We start from the raw sequence: 18,692 nt of genomic DNA, 5'->3' as shown, positions 1-18,692 counted from the left end.
CACCCCCTGTAGGATTATACGCCCCCAATTTAACGTGATTTGACGTCAAAATACGTTAAAGTCTGCCTACAATTCCGCTACAAGGGCGACGCATAATCCTATAGCGGGGTGAAAAAATAATCGCTCTTTTTTTAAAAAAATTTCTAACTGAGATTTTTCTAACTAGGTTGCTCGAACAGATCGGATCCGCCAAAGGTCCAGCTCACAGTCCGCTTACGAATTTGGACAGCCCAAGATCGAAAGACAAAATATAAAAGGACAATGATATTTTCACCCCCGCTCAGTACGTATTCGCCCCCCTTATAACGTGAACAGTGGGCAACTTTAACGCTTTTTAAGTCAAATCACGTTAACAGGGGGCGAATGCGTACTTCAGGGGGGTGAAAATATCATCGTTCAATATAAAATTATTTTACTTCCATTACTAAAAAATCTGAAGAATATGTTATTTTGGATCGCTGGAATCGGCATCTTATTCCAATTTTCAATTCCAACATTTGGTTCAAAAAATTGAATGAAATCAGGACCACAAAAGTGGCATAAGGGTAAATAATGATGGAATCTGTTTCCGGCCCCCAAGAGATGGCATTCTGAATCTGCCCAGTGGGAATGAAATTTTTATTGGAATTTGCAAAGCCAATTGAAGTGTTATCATTTATTCTCAAAATGAACCCCATCAATTAGATTATAAATTGGGAGTTTTGGCATAAAAATATATAAAGTATTTCCTAATTAATCATAACGAAAGAAATATTTTTCAAAAATTTAATTTTTTAATCACTGACTAATTGGAATATATTTTTTTTATAGCAAGGAGTTACGAGTAAAAATTACTTACAAACTCGATTTGCAGTGTTATTTACAAACTTTTCTCTACTTATTTGTACCATTTTTTTCATATTGACAACTTTTTTACACCCAAAGGGTGTGTTTGGATTGTGAGAATCGGGAATCGGCATTAGTATCGCATTCCAATCCAATTCTAATTCCCCTGGAAACGGAATAATGATTCCAATTCTAGTGTTTGTGTAAGCACTGGAATTCATTCCGATTCTAATATTTGATACCTTACATACCAACATTGGAATGGAATCAAATTTTCATTAAATATTTCATAATATCTTAATCAATAAGGCTTTTTTTTACTAGAATGTAAAACAATATATATTGCTAAGGCATTGACACCATAGAAATGTCATTGCTAAGATAACAAAATCAGATCCATTATAGTAATTTCACTCTAATAGTAATTTAAAGACCATACCAAATGACTAGGTATTAAAACACACATATCATATGCAGCAACAACATGATTGATCATCACATTTTTCATGACTAGTGGCATTTTGGTCATCTTTCATTACTAAGGGGTATTCTACTGATGTGGGGTTGATGTAGGACAGGGAAGAGATATAAGAAAGAGGAGGAGGAGGAGGAGGAGAATAGGAGAAGAAAAGAAGAGGAAGAATAGAGGCGAAAGAGGAAGAAGAAATCAATCTTCAATTAATCATCAAAACTTAAAATCCCTAATACATGAGGCATATATATATATATATATATATATATATATATATATATATATATATATATATAGGCAATTAAAATAAAATTTCATGGAAAGTAAATAACTGCCCTAAATATAAATAATATGAAAATGAGTCCTAAAAACTAAGAACATGGAAATAAATACTAATGGGCAAATATGCCTCTTGTTGGGCCTACTATCAGCATCATTCTCCCTCTCTTGAAAAGAATGTGCCCTCGAATTCTAGTCTGTCTGGATCAAATATGTAGACGATCTACTCAAGTAGTAGGAGTCGTAATCTGTCAGAGGCACTGATGTCTAATACCCATGATAACCGAGAAAATAGTAGGAAATGCCGGTAGAGCGAGGGGGAAGAAATAGCCCATGTAGAATAATAAGAACACAAGCCACTCTGGAAAAGTAAACTGGCTTGGATTGTAGCAACACACTCCTTTGGATCTGCATGATAGCTATGGGCAGTACCAATCAAGGACCAGCCTCAATAAGGTCATCCACTGAAACTATATCTGGCTCAGTGATGTCAGGCTGACAATCCTCCTGATGATCATCATGTGCATTGAAATCCTCTATCTCAACCTCCATAATTATCTCGATCAGAACATCTACTGTAGAATCAATCATGTCACTGTGCTCATGTATTGATATGGAATCACCATCAAATTTCAACTCTAAGTCAAGGTACTTTCTTTTCTTAATCTCAGCCCTAAACCTACAAAAAATTTACACCAAATCAGCCCCAAAACCAGTCCTTAAGCCCTTTATCCAGCCCCAACCTAAACCCTAATTTGAGCCACTTATAACCTTTGCAAAAAACCATTCCCAAAACTAACACAACACCCCATTGACGCACCCTTTCCATAATTTTCCAAAACTGCCCCTTGAGCCATCCTATTCTCGAGGGGATTTATATCATGGAGGTACTTTAGTCATTTTGCACGACTCATAGGTAATTTCCTAATTTTTACCTGATATTGGGGTATTTAAGTTATTTTCCATAACTCATGAGCAGTCTGGTCATTTTTACGCAATATGGGGTATTTTGATCATTTTTATGTCATGGGGGTATTTTAGTTATTTTTCATGGCTGGTGGTATGCTGATCATTTTTAATCGATATGAGGTATTTTGGTTATTTTATACCACACTATTATTTTTATCATTTTCCATGACCTAGGGTATTCTTGTCATTTTTACCTGATATGTGGTATTTTGATCATTTTTATGTTATGGGGGTATTTTAGTCGTTTTCCACAACTCAAGGGTATTTTGGTCGTTTTACTCGATATTAGGGGTATTTTTTGTCATTTTCCACAACTCAGGGCTATTTTGATCATTTTACCCGATACTTGGTATCTAGATCATTTTTATGTCACAGGGGTGTTTTGGTCCTTTTCCATGACTAGGGTTATCTTGGTCATTTTTCATGCCTCAAGGGTATTTTGGTCATTTTCACACAATATGGGTATCTTGATAATCTTATATCACGGGGTGATTTTATTAATTTAGCATGACTTAGTGGTATTTTGGTCATTTTTACTTGATATAGGTGTATTTCAATCACTTTCCCTGACTCGGGGGTATTCTAGTCATTTTACCCTATATGGGGATATTTTGATCACTTTTATGTCATAATGTATTTTAGACATTTTCTACAACTTAGGGGCATTTTGGTCATTTTCACCTGATATAGGGGTATTCCGACCATTTTCCATGACGTAGGGGCATTTTGGTCACTTAACCCGATTGGCGTATTTTGATCATTTTTTATGTCATGGGGAGATTTAAGTCATTTTCATGTGAATTCGGTCAAGTGACTTTGGGAGAAGATTTAACAGTGTTTTTTTCTCTCCATTCCAGGAATCAGAATACCATCCCTTGGACGGGAAACAAAAAGTCCACAAATATTCCCATGTTTTTTCCAATTGAAGTTTAGTATAGTTTCCCATTCCATTTTGAAAATGAAACCAAATGCTAGAATAGAATAAATTGGAATCGATACCGATACCAATTCTCGATTCCGACAATCCAAACATAACCTAAATGTTTTGTTGCAAATTTATAGCAGTTTTCACATCATGTTTTTCTTAAATAGCCCCTAGTCATCAGATTGCAGATTTGTAACACTATTTGTTCCATTTTCTTGTGTGTGTTGTTGCAACTTCTTCTAGTTTTAGCTAATTCAAACTAAACTAATATTTACATCTTGTTGTGACTATAGTTGTCTAAAGGCTTGTTTGAATGCAGTGTTTTTTTTTGGAAAAATATTTTCTTGGAAGGATTCCTAGATTTGGGTAACTCATTTTCTTACTTTTTGTTTCATTTTGAAGATAAAAGGGATTCTTGATTTTGCTTGATTCTATATGCCAGACATGTTCCTCCTGATTTTTTGATTTTTAAAATAAGAACATGGTAAATATTTTTCTGGAACGTATCCAAACGCAACCTAATGTTCTTGCCTGGTTAATCTAAAATAAGGATAGCTCTTTTCAATGTGACTTCTAAGATTTGAAAATATGCATGAATGTGATAGTATTTGTCAAAAATGGAGATATTTGGGCTGGAAGAATCAAAATCTAGATATATATGGTACTCATGCAGAAATATCTAGGAGATTTTGATTTAGAACTCATCACACTACGCATGCCTTTAGAAATATCTAGGAGATTTGAGTCTTTCATGTTATCAAAGAGCCACGGATACTCCTCAAATATTGCTTAACAAATAAACCTAAAAAGGGAAAAAAGAAATTAAATCTTAGACCATGTGTTCTTATAGTTCCAGCAAACCTTCTCTCAAAATCTGCCAAATCCATGCCACCCTAAGGCCAGTGATTGACCGCGTATCTTCTGATTTCTTATCTTCCTTTATTTTTTCCGCCCTTCGCCGCATGCCTTATCAGATGTAGAAGAAGAGTGATCCCAAAACTCCTATATAAACTCCTTTAAAGTCCATAGGCATCACCTTCGACCTCCCACTTCAAACCCTACGCCGGTAAGCCTCTCTTCCCTGCAACATATATGTTCATAGATGACTGGACATTAGTTTTATTTGCTTCCCTTTGTGCTAGATATTAATGAAAGAGAAATGATATTTTCATCATTTTTTCAGCATTTTCAACCTTTTTTTGTTTAGTAAATTATTAACTCTTATATAGCTCTCTTTGGTACCTCTCCATGGAGTACTACTGGATAATTTAATGTCTACGGAGTATTTCTTTATTGATGTTAAGATAACTAAGAGCTTACTACTTAAATGGCCTTCCCTATGCATGTGGGTGTGTGCAATATATGTTTCTTGTTTGTCGACATGATGATTGTCACCATCACAGGTCTCATATCGACGGCTTATGGCCACATGATCCAACATTTGGTACCTCTTCATGGAGTACCGCTTTCTTAATTTATCCACGGAGTAGTTCTCTTTAGGATATATGGTTTGTGAGCTAGAGCTCAGCCAATTTCTTTATTGATGTTACGATATCTTACGAACTTATGACTTAAATTACATCATCTTCATCATCATCATCATCTTTCTTGCATGGTCTCTTGTTTGGATTCATTTTCCAATGTTCGGCTAACTCAATTTTCCATTAAATTACTTTTTTTTCGAAATTAAAAATATATTCCCTTGTTTTTTAAGAAAATTTCAACTGAGAACACATCCGTCGCAATTAGGTATGTCTCCCAAAAATTAGTCTTTCACTCTTTTGTGAAGATATGAGATTATAAAACATGCATTTAGTGAGATTAATCATAGCCCTTCACAGAAGAGAGAATGACTAACTTCAAACAATCTCAAATTTCAAACCCACCAAGCTCTAGATTTTATTTTGCAGAAGAAAAATTAACATTTTTACTGTGCATGCAGGAAGTGAGGGTAAGAAACTTAACTTGGAATAAGATTAACAAAAGAAAAGAGTGATTTTATTCTTAAAAATGCCATTCAATTTGGGCTCTTCTAGATCCAACAAGATGAAAAACATTATTACCAGTAAGGATGGGCCCGATCTTGGCGGTCTGAACCATGGATTAAGTGGCTATACACCTAAGAACAAGTTGAGCGCCCTCGTCGTGGATGATAACAGGGTTAATCGAAAGATCCACAAAATGCTCTTAACCAATCTTGGTGTCAAAAGCGCGGAGGCAGAGAACGGGCAGGAGGCCGTCAATCTTTGTATTGCCGGGATGATCTTTGATCTGATACTCATCGACATGGAGATGTCTGTCATGGATGGACCTCAGGTATGTTACTACTAGAAGATGATACATTTTACCAATTATTCATGTATATAGATTTTATATGTAGTGTGCGCGTGTGAAGTCCTGTATTTTTTCAAAAAGTACAGTGGGTCCCTTCATAGAATTATCTAAACCGTACATTTGTTGGGCAACAATGTAAATAGGTTGTACCTTGAAAATCATTTCCATCTGATGATCCTAACCCTCCGTTCTGTAGATCTAAGAAAATGATTTTCACGCTACAACCTATTAACGCTGTTGCCCAAAAAATGAATGGTTTGGATCATCCTATGAAGTGGGCCCCACTTTACTTTTAAAAAAAAAAAAACTCTAGACTTCAGCAAATAAAATCTCATCTAAAACTAGAGTCTAGGAGTCTGAAAGATCTTTTGAAGAACTGATTAATCGAACGAGAATAAAAATAGAGTCCCATCTAAAAATTATAGAGACAAAATGTTCATTTCATCCTTTTTTGATTAAAATGGATAGTCAAATTGGAAAGGGAAGTGATATATTCTTCCCCTATTCTTTTGCGGGCCACCCCTCTTGTGTATTTTTTACTACTCTTTTCACGACACAAGGGGGTATTCTTTTGCGGGCCACCCCTCTTGTGTATTTTTTACTACTCTTTTCACGACACAAGGGGTTGGTCGAAGGAAGAAAAGGGAGCAAATACAATGGGAAATGATAAATCACTAATGACCAAAATACCCTTAATTTTAATGAAAATGTCCCACTTTTGTTTTGGTATAGTATTTTTACCCTATTTCCCAACATTTCCACCCTAATTTCTTTGTCTTTTCTTTAAAAATGATGCATTTCCAATTCCTTTGATATGACTTCTCCGTTTCTAAAGCGAGTGGAAAAGGTAAGATTGATATATAATTTTCTCATATTTTAGGCAACTGATATTGGCACTACCGTGTTTTAATAATTTCACAAACTTAGCCTGTCTGAGCCCTTTCTAGGAACTGTAATAAACTTTTGAAAGTTGTTTAAGTAATTAAAGACAAGATGAGCTAGGCAATTATCAAAATATTGTAGTGCCAATATCAACCTATTTTTACTCTATTTTTTTATTAATGAGAAACTTTTTTTTTTTTTTTTTTAATATATGATAGGCGACGAGGATAATGAGGGAACTTGGCGTTCAAAGTAAAATAGTAGGGGTGAGCGGGAACTCTCGGACCAGTGAAAAGCAGTTGTTCATGGAGGCTGGAATCGACGAGTTCTATGTGAAGCCCATGACTCGTGCTAAGCTCATCTCTCTCCTGGAAGAGATAGACAACCGCTGAAATATGTTTATCGGCGATGGTGCCGCCATGTTGCAGACTACTATTGCCTTCGTTAGAGCTCTGTTGTTTGGCACTGCTGTGGACTGCTTCTTACTACACCTGAACTTACAACTTCCTCAACATGCTTATGAAAGTATTAGCTAATGTATGCTGAACATGTTTCTTTCCTTTGTCCTTATTTCCTTTCAATGGGAAATTTTAATTGGAAAACTTTTTCCATGGAACATTTTAACTCGAATTTGTTCTAGGTGGATTTTTTTAAAAACCTCTTGCGCAGCATGGGTGGGGCCCATCATTTTACAATGCATGCTTTGATAAACTGTGGCCCATCATTTTACACCCATGCATAATATTGGGTTGGGCCCGCCATTTTACTCCTCATGTTTTGATTTAGTAAGTCCCACCATCTCTACCCGAACCCATGCATTGGTTAGGCAATTTCGCAAAAATCAAACCAGGGAGACGTAAATAATCAAAGTAAGAAACACAAAGACAAAATAGAATGAGGCACAAAAATGGGAGGCAAGCGAGGCTTTCTCTTGGCCATGTCTGGCAACCATGAATTTTTTGAAATTTTGCACAAGGGGGGCAAAAATTATAGTAATTGTTTTTCGCCAAACAAATGAAAGCAATATTATAGTAAAGGGGGGCATATTTTAGAAGGAAAGGGATATAAAAACCGTAAAATTAAAATTTTAAACTTATTTTCTATCTTAGGGATGATCGGAAAGGAGGGCATATTTTTGAAAAAAGGGGGTAAGTATAAAAAAGTAATAAAAAATAAAGGTATATATATTTTTTCCCAAAAAATTAAGGGGGGCAATTGTCCCCCTTCACTTTTAAGTGCCGTCGCCCCTGGAGAGAGGGATCAAGCAAGTGGGAAAAGGAAAGAGATTTGAGAGTGCAGGATCCAGATGAGGGTGAGAAGTGGCTAAAAATAAGGAAAAAAGTCGATTGTATTTTATGTAGAGTTTTTTGTCTCATGGTGTTTAGCCACTTCTCACCCTCATCTCAATTGTGTGAAGTCCTCTCCTCCAAAAAAAAAAAAAAAAAAAAAAAAAAAAAGAGAAAAGAGGAGAAAAAGAAAGAACTGGAGTAGGGTTGAGGGCAGAAAAAAAATGAGAGAACATGACTCACAATATGATCACCATCAAGATCAATCCTAATAATCAACACTAGGCCCCACACAGTGGCAAGCGTGTAATCAGGACCGTTGATCTAGTAGGCCATCATGAGGCAAATGGACCAGCAAACACAAGTCATTCATTCAAGGTGGACTTGTGTTTGCTGGTCCAATCAACAGTCCGGATCACACTAGGTGGCACACATCGACCCAAAAGTGTTCTCTAGGAAAGAAATATAACAGAACAACTACCCTTTCTATATCAACTTAAAATTCCACTCTGCAGGCAATATATAATACTCTACTGATTGAAGGATTCCAAGTCATGGGTTAGTACTCCAAACAGATCAAAAGCACAAAACTTCATTTTTCATCCTTCACAGAATCAAATAAATGGAAAGATTACATTTTTTTTCCTATCGTGGCATCATTTAACTCACCGTCACCTCACACCAAGGAAAAGAATGCAAAGAATTGAATTGCGAGATTACACAGGTGTCTGATAGTGCTACAATCTCAGCTTGTGCGAAAGCCAATCTGAAAGGTTGGCTATTACGAACCCAGCAAATACCTGCAACATATCGAATAACCCCCATAAATCCAAGAGGCAATAACTTTGTTGGTCAGAGAGAATGACAGTTAAAATGCAAATATCCAGTGTTTTTCGGAGGAGAGAAATTCATGATTCATAGCGCGAGTAATTTTTAAGTATGTTCTTCAGTTGTTTGCTACGCACCATTGGAGGAAAATGCACAGGCAGCCCATATTATGGCAAGCTCAATAGAATCCCAACCAGACATTACCAAAACCTAAGCATATTTAAATGCATACCATACGAACATTCACTTATTCACATTTAAGCTTCTTTTTTTGTTTTTTTATTTTTCTTCGAAACGGTTATTCACATTCAAACTTGTATACAAACACTCACCTATTCATCTGTTAATGAAAAAAAGAGTAACTATCCACCTCCACGCACCCACTAACCCACTACGCGCATGAAGAAAAAAACTTAAATGCATAAAGATACGCATACCACAAATCTATATTTACCTGAGCTGAACCAAGAATATAGACTGCAGAATAGTGGCGCCCGTGAATCATCATGTCAGCAACCATAGCAAGTGGAATAGTGAGGGACATGCCCAAGGTGGCCACCAAGGGAGTGGTCCAAACAACACATAATGCCCTGTGTAGGAGTGATTCCAATAAGAATATTAAATCCATGGGATTGGGCATAAAAGTCAGGATTATTAATAAATCAAAATAAAGTATGGATTATTCTTTACATACCAGAAGTAGTCTGAAAGGACACTTCCAACAAAGCCATTAGCCAGCACAACTTCATCCATTTTAGCAGAGTGAGGGATTGTAAACTTAGGTTCGATTCCCAAGGCAGTCAATGGCCATACTGAAGCGCAAACAGATAAATTACATAAGCAATGGTAACACTACTGGCTTGCATGTGGCTTCCCACCAGGAGAAGTTTGTGATGCACATTCATAATTAAACCCTTATATCCTCATGGAGAGGGAGCCCTGGCCCATGGGTGCTTAGATTACCTTACAGACGGGGCAAGGCCATACTAAGAAGAGCACAATCCCAACTTGAAAGCATTTGTATCTTAAAGGGGGAGCTTTTAAGGTTTAAGAAGACTCTTAATGGAGAGTGAGCCCCGGCCCATGGGTGCTTAGATTGCGAATTTACACAAATTGCACCCAGTGTTCCATTAGATTGCATGCCAAAACTAGCCCGAAATGTTGAACTTTCGGATCTGAGTAGAGAGATCTTTACATTTTTTGAGCAATAACAAAGAAAGATGTAAGCATCAGAAAACTGAAAAATATACATTTAAGTATAGACATTGGATGTCTTAGCAAGGCATGGTGTTTCTAGAGAATAATTGGTTGTAGATATAGTGATTGTAGATATCAAAGATATTTCTGAAACAAGATATAAATTGCTTAAAAGGGATACTTAAGCGCAAAAGTAATGTCTTCTAAAAGGTCAGGACATCTAGACTTAGCTGGCCTTGAATTTTCACTGCATCACTGTATTTTTAGTGCTCAAACAGCTACATCAAGTCAGTTTGACGTTACTCCTGCTCAAATTGATGTTGAAGCTTCGAAAAAAGAAAACTAATATTTAATAGAAGCTTCATCAGAATGCTTCGATATTTCACAATTTGAAAATTGCTAAAAAAACCTTTACATCCAATTCATAACTTATTTTATTTTTTTATACATCAAGAAACTTTTGGTAGTTCTTTGTCATGACTGGCATACTTGAGAAGTGTACCAATATGCATAACTATCATGACCTCCAATCAAATTTTGTATGTTACTGCAAAAGCTAACGCAAGAATAAGGGGATGATGCTACTCCTGCTCAAATTGATGTTGAAGCTTCGAAAAAAGAAAAATCAATATTTAATAGAGGCTTCATCAGAATGCTTCAATATTTCACAATTTGAAAATTGCAAACAAAAACCTTTACTTCCAATTCATAACTTATTTTATTTTTTTATATATCAAGAGACTTTTGGTAGTTCTTTGTCATGACTGGCATACTTGAGAAGTGCACCAAGATGCATAACTATCATGACCTCCGATCAAATTTTGTATATTAGTGCAAAAGCTAATGCAAGAATAAGGGGATGATATTGTGGTAGGGATGGGAATCAAGGGAGATGTGCGCACCAAGTAGAGAGAAAGAGCCAATTTAACCTTAACATTGAAAGCACCATGCCCCTTTATCAGTTCAAGTATACATTTCTCATAAGATCAAAAATAACAAATGGAAAAAGGTCACATTGAGAACATCAAATGCGATACACACACTACAGAAGCAATCTGACATTAAACAATTCTAGATGAATTGTGAGAATGGAAAATTAGGTTTTGAGGGCCTTACCAAGCCACCAAAGGGCAACAAGTGTGAACAATCCTATATATCCAAATAACTTTTGTACATCAATTCTTTCCCCTTCTGCTCCAGAAAACTTTTTAAGAAGCACTGCAGAGGATTGTTTTCATAATAAATGTCACCGTCCATGAAAATCTATAATAAAAATACTAATTTAACCAATCAATGAACAAAACAGCAATAGCAGACAACATCCAACCAGTGAATAGACCATATGTCACAGCGGAGAGAAGACCAAAAAGATCGCCTGCAAGAGAACGCTTCCCATTTCTGCAAAAAAAAAAGAAAAAAAGAAAAAAAGAATCAGTTTCTTGAAGCCCGAGAAGGTAAGAAACAGAAAAATGAAATAAGGAAAGAAGAATAACAAATTGCCCTTTATGAATGCACTCCTTTACAATAGTTGCATGCAATTTTTTGCATCTTAAAATAGAAATAGGCCTATCTTTTGCCGTCCCAATGTTAGTTATGAATTATGATGCACATAATCATATGAGGTAAAGGAAACAAAACATACGCAGAAGAGCTAAATTCTGACTCATCAGAGGCCCAAGTCTTCCCGAGAGTTGTCATGACAACACCAGCCATGCTGACAAAAACAGCAACTACTTTTGCTATAGTCAGGGAGTCTTGTCCAAGAAATGCGCCGATGAAAAGAGTAAAAAGTCCAGAAGTTGAGGATAACACTGTTGTGCTTGCAACGCTTGTTCGTGCAAGTGCAGCATTTGATAAATACTGTATTTAACAAAAACAAGAAAGAAATGAAAAGATTAATAAGTATTGACATCCTGGTATTTTTACATACTAAACCAGACTGATAACATACAAATAAATATTTTTTATTGAATGGCAACATAGTCTAGCGAGAGTTGGGTCTATATATCAATAACCTTATTGAAAATTGTTTTACTGTTACACAAGCCATAACCACCGAAACCATTTGACTTGGTTACGAACATAATATGTCAGGTTGGTCAAACAATTTCCAGTGGAAATATGCTATAAAGACAAAAGATATCAATATTGCTGCGTTATTATATAGGATAAACAATATCGAGTGCAAATATGTTAAAAAGAAATTTTTAAGAAACTAGAAAAATGATGTGGGCATTTTGTCTTAATTTTATACGAAGCTGAACATCTACTTATAAATTCAAAAGGCTTTTGCTTAGTATCCACATCCATGCCATTAACAGTATGAGATACCAAACCAGCAAAGGATTGCAAGAGAGTCTGCTAGGAAAACATTGATGGAAATCCCTCACCTCTGTTACAAACCAAATAGGGGCAATATAAAAGCCACATTTAGCAATCTCCATCGTCGTAAGCTCTTTGTTTTGTTTTAGAGTGTCCATATCATCTTTGGATTTAGAAATCAAGGGGTTTTCCTCTTCCTGTGCTGAAAGATCTGTTTCACTATCTTTTCTGTTTAAGGAGCCCTGCATTTCCATTTCCAAGATTTTCTGCATCCCATTGAGGGTCAGAGGAGAATCACGCCCAGAAGACTTATTGGCAGTTTCTGCATTTCTACCACTTTTAGAAGAGTGCTTTCTCAAGGAACTACAGAACCAATCCTTAATGAATGCGATTGGGAGATAAACTACCATAAGTGAGGCACCCAAATAAGTGACTGCAAAAGGCTGTTTGTAGTCTGTAAATATATCCTGTGTCACAATCATTAGTAAGTTACAATCTCAGATATGAAAAAAGAAAGTTAAGTTTATGTTTGAAATAAAATTCGAAGGAAATGCCAATCAGACAAAGCCAGATCATGAGCAAGAGATAATTTCTAAAAGAATAGGTTTCAACGAACAGATGCAATGAGTTAACTACATTTACCTGTGTATGGATAAGAAAACAACATGATACTGAAACAAGTGTTCCATGTCAAAAGACTGAGCATAAACAACACAAAATCTTAACCTATGAAAGTGAAGCTCGGGACTTAAGATCATATTTGCATTAACTTGATGCTGGTAAACAGTGGATGGACACAGGATTCAATTTGCAAAGGGATTGTCCCATTTGTATTAGCTTTATGCTAGTAGTGAGTGTTTAAAGTTTAAAAACTAGATCCAGTTTGAAGTGGGAGGATCAAGAGCACATGTTCCGAGGTTAAGTCCTTGGGAAGATGATGACACTGCCAGGGAAGCTTGACAAGCTTTTGAGCATTCACAAGGGCTAAAGGAAAAAGTAATATAAGCGGCCTAATAATGGAGCAGGACACAAACTGTAGGATGAAAATAAGAAGCCTGAGGCCCTCTAAACAGAAGCTGAGGAAAACGATAGATGCATTTCAGAGGAAGATGGGACAACAACACTGATGATGGAAGTGATCTGTTTGGACCTTGGAGACCGGATGGAAGAGAACAATGACTTCGTCATAGGGGATATCGTGCAGTATTTATGACATAAGATGGGTGTCTTGGAGCGAATTTGAACGAACGGAAAAGTAAGGAAATGATACGGCACTTTCTTGAACTATTGCATAATGACTTTTTATCCATTTGTCTTGTAAATCGTAGGAATGCCCTTAATGATAGGTTTTGAAAACACTGCTTATCTCATTCTGGTTTAGGACAGATTTGGATCTCTCTGTCCCAAAAACTTTCCTTTCAATAAGGAAGAAGATGTTATCCTGGAGTTGTGATATTCAAATGCTTATTACTTGCCAAAGACCCTAATTCTCAGTCGCTATTATCTGAGGATGCGAAAAATAAAGTCATGCCTAATCAATGTTTAAAAACTCAGACTTGGATGACAAATCGGTCAAGGTAAAATTTAGTCGACTTGGAGGAGTCAATGATTTGTGCGGTCAACTTTCATTAACTAGGGTGAGTAAAAGGAGTTTTTTTATTGACTCAGAAGGGGAAAACTTCGACTCGGAAGATAAATCAGCCAAGATAAAGCCAAGTTGACTTAGCGAGTCAACAATAGACTAGGGGAGTTTTTAAATAGTGTTTTATATACTTCGCTAAAAGCTATGTTCAACCTTAATTCATGAATATCTTAGATTGCATGTTTAGTCAAGTATTTCAATATTACTCCTGTTTTATAGTATTTTATTTTACCACAGTACCTTTAGTTAGATTTGCTTCATTTTTATAGTATTATTTTATTTCCTCTTCCCAACCCACTCGGCCCCTAGGGGAGCCAGGGTTGCCTAGGCTATTTTAAGCTATTTCATAACCTAGTTCCTAATACAAGCAACTACGTAGTATGTGGCACGAATGCCGCTAAGTAATATGTACAACAGCAAGCACATCGATAAACAGAAATATGACTTCCAATAGACGCCTCACGCTGGGGCATCTTAAATAATAGCCTCATATGGAGCATCCATATTAATAAGTGACAGTTTATATCATTCCTGCAATTCAAAAAAAAAAAAAAAAAAGGTAAGCGGCTGCTTGTCCACTAAATAGTCAAGTGGTACTGACTTGATAAACAAGTCTACTATTTGTTCTACTGAACAGACGTAAGTTAGACAAACCATCCACTCCTAAAAGAAAGAAAAGCAATCAACTATTGATTCTGATGAGGGGACATAAGGTCGGCAAACTACCACATTCTTAGGTTTCTCTCTAATAAAAGTCGTGAGAAATAAAATTAAAATCAAGAGTAGAAGAAGAAATTTGAACTCCAAGGCCTACAAAGCTAAATTCGCATAAATTTGGAAGTGTCGGGCTCGGCACTAGGCTTCCCAAGATAGGCTAGAGGAGTGTGATCCGGGATGTGTGAAAGGGTATGGCCATGAATTGACTCAAAGGTACGGGGAATGCAGCCTATTGATGCGAACCTAGCTCTAATACCAAATTGGATGCGAATCTAGATCTGACCCCAAATTTGAAGGGGTTAGAGCTAGGGTTTGTAGGTGATTTTATGGTAATTTAGGAGCAAATAAAAGCAAGATTTTAAATTTCGGCTTCGGTTTTGGCTTCGGTTTTGGTTTCGGTCATCAGCAAAACACAAACATTTCGGTTTCAGTATGAAATTTCGGCCCAAATCTTGTCAAATTATGGAAACATTTTGGTACAAAATTACAGCTGAAATCCAGGTAAGATTCTTCACCACAGGTTTTTCTTTTTATTTTATGTTATTTTTTATAAATATCTTTATGGAATCTTGTTGTTTGATTTTTGTCAGGGTTTCTATCGAAATGTCGACATTTTGATAGAAGTTTTGCCTTTTTTATATGAAAAGTTGCATGTTTCATATATTTCAGGCAAAATCCCGAAATTTCAGATGAAATTTGGTACTTTTTTGAAACCAAGTGGATTTCGTTTCAGTGGCAACCGGAATAAAAATGTTTCGGCTGAAATTTAAAACCATGAATAAAAGTTCTAATTCAATTATACTAGCAGAATGCATTCCCAAAATAGGTTAAACAAAGTAAAATAATCAGATTCAGCCAAGGTATTCATAGAAATTCTAAACTTTAGAGTTCATTCATCAAATAAACATTAATTTAGCCCATAGTTACCGGATTCGCCATCCGCCCTCCGACCTGCGATCCGGGGTCGCACGATCCTAAACGTGGTTTGCTAGTGACCCGGATCGCCAAAAATGACGGCCCGCGGGAGAGAAAGAGAGAGAGATGCATACAGACTAAGGGGGAGATGGAGAGAGAGCTACAAATTTTATATATTTTGGGTTTGATTGGAACTAGAGCTTTATTTTTGAAAAAAAAAAAATATGTAGGGCATATATGAGGTTTTTTATTTTGTTTATTAAATGGATGTAGTATGGACTATGGAAGGATATTCATATATTCCAACTAGAACTTTCTTTTTGAAAAAATATGTATGACATAAATGAGGTTTTTATATTTTGTGTATTAAATGTATGTAGTGTGTACTATGGAATGGTATTCTTGTAAAAATATATGAAATTATATATGTGTGTGTAGAGAGAGAGTGTGTGTGAGTCCGAATTAGCGCTCCAAACTGACCGCGACCCTGGATAGCGAACCAACATAGCATACCCTCATCGTACCGCGTACCAGGCTACCATCGTACCCCGTACCCGTTCCCGTACCACCTACCGGAACGAACCATGTTCCAGGTAAAATTGATTAGCCCAATAGAGATTTCATACACGAAGTCCATAAACAAAATAGGCATCTAATAAAAAATACACAAGCCTCCAAAAAGGTATCACAAAATTAGATCTATGACATAAACCTATCTATGATCCAATCAACATCTTATGAAGGTAAGGGAATGATGGTGGATGATGTGGTCATGGTAGGGAGTTAATGGTAGGGCTAATAAAGGAAAATAAGGATGTAAATCTGATGGAAAAGGATTAAGAAGGTAGGGAATATGGGGGTAAGCTGCTAGAATCAATAAACAACGATTTGTACCTAGGAGTGACATGCTGGGCTTCGTGCCTTGATCGTTTGGTGGACGTAATAGCCAGGTGGAGAAGGACAGAAAGCTAGAGAGAGGGAAAGAAGAGCTAATCTAAAAATAGTAAGTCGGTATTTTCAATGGGTGACGTGTGGACTAAGGCCTATGTGATGGTAGGATTTGAGAAAAGGTGAAGAAGGTGGGCCATTGAGAAAAGGATACAGTGGGCCATAGATGATGTGAACATCCTCCACGTCCAGGCTAAATAAAAATGTCAACAATCCAAATAAAATACTAATAAAAAGAAAATAACAAATGCCCAATAGTCCAACGAGGAAAAAATAAATCTAATGCCTACTAAGATGACTGAATCACATCACCAAATGTCTAAATTTTAGAAATCTAAGCACCATTGTATTCACATTGTAAAGATGAGACAGATAGGCTGGCAAGTTTACTAGGGTGTTCTGTGGATCAGTTTTGGACTCCTTATTTAAGGCTTTCTCATCAGCAAGAAGAAAAAGACTCTGAGAATAAATTCAAACAATATACAACCTGAAATCAAACACCCAAAAGTCCAGTCAGAAAACTGACCATCATGAAATCAGTTACAGTCCTGAGTAGATATGGGACTAGGTGGGACCCAGCCTGGTATGCTGCAGGCTTAAAGGGCCTAGCCTAACGCGTTCCAACATCTCTAGAGCTTTCGGCGTATTGGTTAGATACATAACAAATAACAAAATCCTTGATGCCATTCCAACAAAATCATGTTATCATAGATCAAATTGCATCCAACTCAACAACACCCAAATTTCATAACAAGAATCATCAGAAACAAAAAAAAAAATTGCAGTTCATAAACAATTAAAAGAGCAATTCACAATCAATTTCGGCTGAATCCAACGAAAACTAATGAGATCTCACCTGGGTAACTTCGGCAGATGCGACCCATATGACAACGACCGCGATTATGAGGAATAATCCAGTCCTATATCTCCAACCCATCACAAAACAAGAAAAACCCTAGAAAAAGAGATCACGTGAAAGAAATCTCTCTCTCTCTCTCTCTCTCTAGATCCTCAACACAATTCATTTCCATCCCATTTTTCCATCAATATGAAATCTGAGAAAAGATCTCTCTATCTCTCTATCTCTCTATCTCTTCAGAGAATGATAGAGAGAGCAATGTCTCTCTCGCTCTGACTTTGGTTTCAACGAATTTCGTCGTCGCCGGAGGGAAAGGGAGAAGAAGCCAAAAGGGAAAAAAATGATTAAAACGGAAGACTTTGGTAGTTAGTTGCAGTCATACTATACTTCATTTATTAATATTATATCTGCACTCCCCCATTTTTTTTAATAATGGCACTCAGTAGTTATGGGGGAAACAAAATCCCTAGGGAGTGATAAATCGATTCCTCATGTCTCTTTCTCTCTCCTCTGGGTTAGAGAGAGACAGAGGAGAGAGAAAGAGGAGAGAGAGAGACACATGGGGAGCCGATTTATCATTTTGGGGAGTCGATTTATCACTGCCCAATTCCTAATTTGTAAGGGAATGTCTAGGCAATTTCGCAGAAGGCATTTTGTGGCCCCTCTTTTTAAGAGATGACAGCCACCTTCTAGCTGTTTTGTTTTATTCATTTATTAGGCAACGTTTTAGATACATAATGCTTTTGTATTTGTATTTGGATTTCGATACATCAATCATCCTCGTGCTTGTGTTATACAAGGGAGGGGGGAGGGACGTCTGACTGCTGCAGCAGCAAGGTCGAGGAGCAGCGAGGGTGAAGGTAATTTCTAAATAATGTCTGGCAAAACTGATTTGAAAATCGGATATTTTTAGCTGTTGTAGCTGATTTGGAAATCTAAGAATATGAGCCAATTCCAAATTTCAACTGCAAATGTGAGAAATCAAAATCCAAATCTTGTGGGTATCCATACTTGGCGTTAAGGGATTTGCTAAGGACAATTGAAGAAGGCCTTTTGCGGGCTCGGCTATTGCATGAGAGCGCAGCCACCTCAGATGGATTAAATGAATAAGACAAAATTTGAGCATATATGGCTGCTCTCTCGTGCAACAGCCGGGCCTGCAAAATGCCTTCAGTGATGGTCCCTAGCAAATGCCTTCATTTAATTCACGAGGTGGCCGTTCTTTACTGAAAAAAGCAGAGATGTGAAATTGCTTTTGCCAATGTGCCCAGACTGTTGCAAATAAGTAATAA

At 36.7% G+C, this 18,692-nt stretch overlaps 1 protein-coding gene and 1 pseudogene across 2 annotated transcripts; one reads left to right on the top strand and one right to left on the bottom strand.

Annotated features, from left to right (window-relative positions):
• Window positions 1–5,480: 5,480 nt before the first annotated feature.
• LOC143856642 (two-component response regulator 24 pseudogene) lies at window positions 5,481–7,078 on the top strand (annotated as a pseudogene).
• A 1,404-nt stretch (window positions 7,079–8,482) lies between these two features.
• On the bottom strand, window positions 8,483–17,622 carry LOC143856608 (EamA-like transporter family). Of its 2 annotated transcripts, none has more exons than XM_077366873.1 (8): window positions 17,398–17,622; window positions 12,388–12,786; window positions 11,640–11,857; window positions 11,325–11,395; window positions 11,114–11,215; window positions 9,495–9,612; window positions 9,255–9,390; window positions 8,483–8,772 (listed from the first exon to the last, which is right to left on the bottom strand). In XM_077366873.1, exons 1-8 carry the CDS (start codon window positions 17,476–17,478, stop codon window positions 8,710–8,712), a joined length of 1,188 nt encoding a protein of 395 aa, XP_077222988.1. In that variant the 5' UTR covers window positions 17,479–17,622; the 3' UTR covers window positions 8,483–8,709. The 2 variants fall into 2 exon arrangements, with proteins under 2 accessions (XP_077222988.1, XP_077222989.1); XM_077366874.1 differs by having other exon boundaries at window positions 12,388–12,773; window positions 17,398–17,591.
• Window positions 17,623–18,692: the final 1,070 nt, after the last annotated feature.

This window comes from Tasmannia lanceolata, unplaced genomic scaffold (assembly GCF_043159265.1).
Source record: "Tasmannia lanceolata isolate RefF3 unplaced genomic scaffold, GAP_Taslan_0.1 ptg000023l, whole genome shotgun sequence".
In the NCBI taxonomy this organism is placed as follows: Eukaryota; Viridiplantae; Streptophyta; class Magnoliopsida; order Canellales; family Winteraceae; genus Tasmannia; species Tasmannia lanceolata.
This window is presented reverse-complemented; position numbering and strand designations above follow the sequence as displayed.